At 51.2% G+C, this 6,850-nt stretch overlaps 1 protein-coding gene across 1 annotated transcript in view; it reads right to left on the reverse strand.

Annotated features, from left to right (window-relative positions):
* Positions 1-715: 715 nt before the first annotated feature.
* Positions 716-6,850, reverse strand: part of maml1 (mastermind-like transcriptional coactivator 1) — an 11,210-nt gene continuing 5,075 nt past the window's right edge. The window contains 5 exon segments of the mRNA XM_016666176.1: positions 716-2,678; positions 2,680-3,064; positions 3,740-3,866; positions 4,126-4,356; positions 6,302-6,844. Coding sequence (XP_016521662.1) covers positions 2,126-2,678; positions 2,680-3,064; positions 3,740-3,866; positions 4,126-4,356; positions 6,302-6,844 — 1,839 coding nt within the window. The 3' untranslated portion in view covers positions 716-2,125.

The following is a 6,850-nucleotide window of genomic DNA, read 5'->3' on the forward strand; positions in this document are numbered from 1 at the left end:
TATAATTATTTATATGAATACTTATACTTAATTGTGATAATATATTATCTTAGTATTCCTTTAATTGTTTTAAACTATTATGTGTTGAGTTCTGCTCCTGAACAAGGGATTTTACAGGCATCATCCACCGACTACAATGTTTAAAATGAAAAAATATTCAGCAAACACCAGGAAAACATACATTGTTGTGCTCACATGACCCAGGTTAGTTTAGTCAGATATTTTGAAAAATTATATTGTGTGTATATTTTATTCAAATTTTGTGCTTTATCCATGACCCATTTTGTCCCTATTCTCAAGAATCACTGATTTACATTTTTAAAAAAGTGTTCAAAGTGCTGTTTCAACTAATCAGGGATCCATTTAACAAAGAACTATCGGCTATATTTCAAATTAAAAGCATCAACATTAATCACTATTTTAATAATGGTAGAAGTTTTTCTTGTGGCACCTCATCTGTTACTGAAAAGTTTTTACAAATGCATTTTGGTTACTGAAATTAAGTGAAACTGATGTTAAAAAGTTAGTGAACATAGAAATATTTAAAATTTGTTCGACTGGCCTTGAGACAAAGGATGAAACTTTATTTTCTAGTTCTACTTTTTAAATGAGTGAAGTCCATTGAGATTTGGTTCTTATCTACTTTCAGTTTATTTCAGAGCTTGATAAAGCCGAATCATGATGATCTGTTTCCAGATAAAAACCAAACCGAACCGCAGATTTGTTTCTAGAGAACTATATTTACATAATACTCTTGTTTTACAGAGAACCATATCAAAAGTATAAAATACTTACAAAATTCAGCTGCAATATATAAAAATAACTTCTATCTTCTCCAGATCATTAGGAAAGGTTTACATAACAAAAATATATTTATAGACATTTACAGAGAGCCGTTTGGGCCCAGAGGCGGCAGAACCGAGCCAAACCCAACCGCACACATGGAAACAGTACAGTAGATAATCCCACGCTGTCAGTGGTCAGAACCGACCAGAACAGAACCGGAAACATCCCGAGGCGATGCTGGCCATCCTAATGTTACGATCTGGATCAGAACCGCTTCACTTCCTGACCTGAACCTGCAGCAGATTAACACATTTACTGGGTTTTTCTGCTGGATTAGACGCTGAAGGTCAGATTATAATCTGCGGCCTGGCAGACCGGACTCGGGGTTCAGGCTGCATTTCCTGCAGAGCTTCATTAATGCAGAGTGATCGCCACGGAAACATCCAGGAAGGAGCAGCTTTGCATAAACAGAACCAACTGTTGTTGTTTCCATAAATTTCCCTACAGTATGAAAATGAAGCTTCAGCTTGGAGGCAGAGAGGAGGAACAAGATGGCCGCCACAGCGGGCCGGGGGTGGGGGGGCAGTCCAGTGGTTCAGTAGTACTCCGTCAGATTTACACGCCTGGCAGAACCAGGAAGCGCCAACATCCAGGAACAGGAAGTCATCCTGGGAACAGTTCCTGATCTCTGGCCGTAGCGCAGTGATGATGTCATCAACACACCTGGGAACCAGAGCTGGGATTGGACAGGAAGTGGATCAAACTTCTGGGGCGCCTGGTGAAAGACCCGGGTCGGGTTCTGGATGGTTCTGACGAGTCGATGATGTCATCAGCAGGGATCAATAAATATGTCATGAAACTGATTCAGACCCAATAACTGATCAATGGGAAGGAAAATGAACGAGTTCTGCTCTCCAGTCAGAACCAACAAAACATCAGACCTGCTCTCTGACTGGTTACCAGAACGAACCAATCAGAGAGCAGAACCACAGTCTGGCTGGTTCTGGTCTCTGATTGGTTCGTCTGCTGTGACATCAGAACACCTCTGACCTCCATGATGGTTTTTCCAAACTGAAACGTAAACCAGAAGGGGCGTGGCTTTGAGAACAGGAAGTGATGTAATCTAAACCTTTAATGCTGTTTTCCTGTTTGTCCAGTCAAGAGCTGGAGTCGCATGATGATGAGACGGTTCTGGTCTGGTCCGGTCCTACCAGGAGAATCGCTCCACTGCTGGTTTCAGTTCAGAGGTCAGGACCAACCGACTGTCAGCCTGTAAGCAAACAGCCGCCCACTTCCTGTCAGAACCAGAAACAGAACCAGAACCGGGTCAGGACCAGGCCTATGTGTGTCCGGCCAGCAGCTCGTCCAGGTCGGCCATCCACTCCTGCGTGCTCTGGCCCTTCAGCAGCGAGTCGACCAGCTCGCTCTCGGCGGCGAAGCTTCCCGCCGCCGCGTTGTAGCCGAACGACAGCTGCTGCTGCTGCTGCCCGCCGCCGCGGCTCACCTGGTAACCTTGGTTACACGGCAGCGCCTGGCGCCCGCCGGCCTGCGGCGGTCCGTACGCCGCCAGGTCCGGCAGCACCGGAGCGCTCTGATTGGCTGGCTGCTGCTGAGTCTGAGCGGCCGGCGGCGCCCTCTGCTGGGCGGCCATGTTAGTCTGCATCATCTGCTGGTTGAGGCCTGGCACGGCGCGCCCACCGAAGGAGGTGGAGCCAGCGGCCATCTTGGGGATGCGTGGGTGCTGCATGTGGAAGGCGTTGGCGGCGAAGGCGTTTGCGTGCAGCGTGGCGGCGCCGGCCGGCTGCTGCTGCCAGGCGGTGCCCGCCATGGCTCCGCCCATCCCGCCCGCCTGCATGCGCGTGGCGGTCAGCTGCTGCTGCTTCAGCATGGCGGCGCNTGGCTCCGCCCATCCCGCCCGCCTGCATGCGCGTGGCGGTCAGCTGCTGCTGCTTCAGCATGGCGGCGCTGGGCGGCTTGAGCAGCTGCTGCTGCTGCGGCAGCTGCCTGTAGGGGGCGCCCATGGGGCCCAGCGGCTGGCGCTGCTGGCCAGGGTGAAGGGTCATGCCGCCGTACAGCGAGTCCACGCTGGCCCCGCCCCCTCCACAAGACGGCAGGCTGATGTCGGCCTGACTGGCCGCAGGGGGCGTGGCCACGCTGCCGCTGGGCCCCGCCCCCTGCGCCATGCTCATTCCCATCATGCTCTGGTTCTGGGGGAACATGCGGGTGCCGGGGGCGGGGCTTCCCATGGAGCCCATGTTGCTGATTGGCTGAGAGGAACCTGAGAAAAAAAGCAAAAAAAAAATCAGTTCTTAACTAAATATTTTACAGTTTCTGTAAAAAGGATCAGGAAGTAAATTCTGATCCAAACTTCTGGTTCTGAGACCAGATCCGGTCCGGTTCTGGGAGGCTCAGTGAGGAACCAATCGGGACCGTACCGATTCTGAAACTACCGGACCAGCAGAGACCCGGACCGTTAGTGGGCTGGGTTTTCAACGAATCGTCTCCAGGTTGATGCGAGTCGGCGCTCGGCAACCTGCAGCCTAGCAACGAACCGACTCAGCTGTTCCTCTGGTGGAATAACCAAAACAACCAGAAACAAGTTGCAGCCGTTGCCGTTTTAAAATAAACTTTGAGCTGCGATGCTGAATGTCTGTGGAGCCTCAGAACCAACAGATCCTTTATTTCCCAGTCAAATGAGCTTCGATCCAGAACCGCAACAAACAAACAAACACAGCGGCGCCTCAAGCCGCCGGAGGAGGAGCTGATGAACTGCTGACATCACCAGTTCATTTAAATTAATTTGCTGTTTAAAAATAAAAGATAAAAGCAGCAGAATCACCAGGCCTGCTGAGAACAGGTTCTGGTTCTGGACCGGCTCAGGTTCTGGTCCTCCAGTTCCTTGTTTAACTGTGAGTTCTGTTGGTACCGGCCCGGTTTGGCTGAGCGGTTCTACCTGTGAACGGTCCGACGTTCTGCTGGGGGAACGGGTTCTGGCCGGCAGCCGGACCCGGCTGGTCCTGGTACTGCGGCGGCGGTCGGGTCAGGTGTCGCTGCAGCTGCTGGTCCTGGCGCTGCTTCTCCTGCATCATTTTATACATTTTTATGGTTTAATTCTTCAAATTCAATTAGAAAAAATTCTTTAATTTTTAAATTTAATTTTATGAATGTAATTTTTCATTCATTTCACATTTCTTAAAATATATTTTTTTTCATTTATTTTATTTTTCTGGTCATCTGGTGGAGTGATGCACTTCCACCAGATGACCTTTGACCCTCCAGGGAGCAGACGGCCAGCGGCGCCCCCTGCTGTCCTGCCTGCGAGCTGCAGGTGAGTCGTACCTGTTCGGCCAGCAGCTGCCTCTGCATGAACTGCTGCTGCTTCTTCTGCTGCTCCAGCATCTGCTGCTGCTTCAGCGCCGCCATCGGGTCTCTCAGGAAGGCCGCGTTGCCATGGTTACCCGCCATGGCGTTGGGCGCCTGCCCCGCTGCCGCCATGGCGTTGTTCCCGGGGCCGGAGGTCATGGAGTTGGCCGGACCCGAAACGTGAGGAGGAGCCGAGAAGTTCTGATCCTGCGACAGAAAGGAGACGGATTCAGGTCCGCTGCAGCAGAACCAGAACCGACCAGAACCAGAACCAACCAGTAATAATTCAGTTATTCTTATAATCAAACTGAAGGATCGTAGCCGGTCCCTAATTGGTTATAAGCTGATCTGAATTCAGAAACAGAAGCTGTAAAAATGCTTGAAAATTTAATCTTTCAAGTCCCGGTTCTATGAGGGCGGTCCTGGTTCGGTTCTGGCTCTTTTTATCCTCAGCTTGTTCAGAGCTCTGACCTGAAGGTGGCGCTACAGGACGGTCTGAATCTGAACAAAGCAGCTCTGCAGAGGCCGGGTCGAGAGATCGATTCCCTGCTCTGACCCAAGTCAGCTAGTTCTGGATGAAAAGCCTCCTCCAGCCCCTCCCCCACCCGTTGCTGCTCTCTCCTGGTCAGCTGGCTGAAATGCTAAATGAGGCGCTGTCTCTTTAAGACCCAAAACCGAAACAGAATCTTGGTTAAGGTTCGTTGTTGCTGGACGACGCAGCGGTTCTGATGAGGCCAGACTGAACCTCAGCCTGGATTCAGTGCCAACAGAAGCTGTGAAACAAGATGGCCGCCCGGGTAAGCCTGTCGCGACAAACCATAAATCAATTAATTGCATGATAAATTAAAATTATGAACTTCATTTTAAATATCGCCTTTCTGTTGGTGACTCTGAATGAAAGAGGCTCAGCTCCGGCGCTCTGCCCTCCTCATTCCTCAGTGTCCAGCTCACACCGCACCGTCTCAGAGCTGTTGGCCGACTGTCGGCCCATTGAAACCTGAGAGACACATTAGCCAACAGAAATCCTATGTATAACGGTCCAATCAGGTCCAATCAGGTCCAATCAGGTCCAATCAGGTCCAGCCGTTTGGTGTCCAACAACAAGCACAAAATAATGGCTACAAGTCCAATTAACTAATTTTAATACCAGGCATTAATCAGTGTTTTACTACAATCTACCTGAGATGCATGTGGCTAGAGGCAGCATAAAGTCCTGACTGAATGAAAATCATTATAACCTATTTATGTCACGTTAACGAAGAGCAGCTGAAAACCTACCGGGTTTATCAGCTGCGGTAGCAATTTGGCTCCAACTCCTCTCCTGGTCATTTCTACATTCTTTGCACGAAACGTTGAATAAACATTCATGTTGTTTCCACATATCATCTCCAATGTTGCTGGACTTCGGGCTGCGCCGTGTCAGCTGTTTGGGATTCCCCTCCACGCTTTCTGATTGGCTACCTGTCACATCCAACGTTCTCGCTCCCTGTCGGGGAAAAGCCCTGATCGGAGCGGCTCCACCAACTGGACCCCATCAGTCGTGACACACAACAGGATGATTGTTGGACACGTAGGACTGTCATAAGGGGAAAATCGGGCAAAAAGTCATGTAGTTTGAACTGGGCTCAAGGGAGGAGTGAAGTACTGCACCAGGAGGTCGATGTGCCCGTCTTCTCCATCTAAGGGTTGCTATAATGTACAGACTAGATAATCTGAACTCTTTTGGTTTTATGTTGCGTTTAGTTTTTATTCAAGTACATTTTTTGTTAATGGAGACTGAGAATCCATTTTATTTTTGTTTACCAGTTCCAGTGTTTAGTGTTCTTTTCAAAATAAAATGTATTTATTTTTGCAGGATTTTGTTTGCATTATTATGTAATTTCCATTAAATCAGTTTAAATGGTCTTCAAACAATATTACCGATTATCGCAATCATTTGTTGAGACAATTAATCGCTCAGTAAAATTAGTTATCGTGACAGGCCAAGGCCCAGGCTTCACTCTGACCGACAGAAACATCTTAAAACTCATCGCCCAGCCGGGGCCCTCCACCTGCTCTGTAATGGCCGACGAGGGCCGGAGAGAGTGGCAGTGCGTGCAGCAGCCGGCCCGGCGCCGCGCTGTGGCCGGCGCTGTAGAGGTGTGTGTCCTACCTGTGGGTGTGTGAGGTGTGGCCTGAAGCTCATGCTGCTCTGCTTCTGCTGCCTCAGCAGGTTCAGCAGGGCCGCCTTGTCCTGGCCCTGGCCGCCGGGGGCCCTAGGGGGCCCGGGCCCTCCGGGGCCGGCTTCGTAGTGCGACAGAGGGATGGTGTTCTTGTAGTTGAGGACAGTGGTGGGGCTCTGTGCGGCCGGGTGGCTCAGCGGGGGCCCAGAGGACAGGTGCGGGAGCATGGCAGGGGCCCCGGCGGGCCCCGGCATGTAGCCGCCGGCCCCGGCCTTCGGGGAACCCTTGGCAGGCGGGGCGGGCAGCAGCAGCTGCTTCTGGGAGGTGGGTGCGAAGTCGGAGGGGTAGAGGGCGGGGCTCTGGGAGCTGTTGACCATCTGCGTCCAGGCGGGGGCGCCGTGAGGCCCCTGGCCGTGGAACTTGGCCCCCGGCGGCGGTTTGTGTATCTTGCCCTGGATGTGCTGCGCCCTCTGCTGGGCGGCCAGCTGCTGCAGCTGCTGGGCGGGGGACAGGTCCTTTTGGGGGGGCAGCAGCTGCAG

The sequence above is a fragment of the Poecilia formosa genome, unplaced genomic scaffold, assembly GCF_000485575.1.
Source record: "Poecilia formosa unplaced genomic scaffold, Poecilia_formosa-5.1.2 Scaffold674, whole genome shotgun sequence".
In the NCBI taxonomy this organism is placed as follows: domain Eukaryota; kingdom Metazoa; phylum Chordata; class Actinopteri; order Cyprinodontiformes; family Poeciliidae; genus Poecilia; species Poecilia formosa.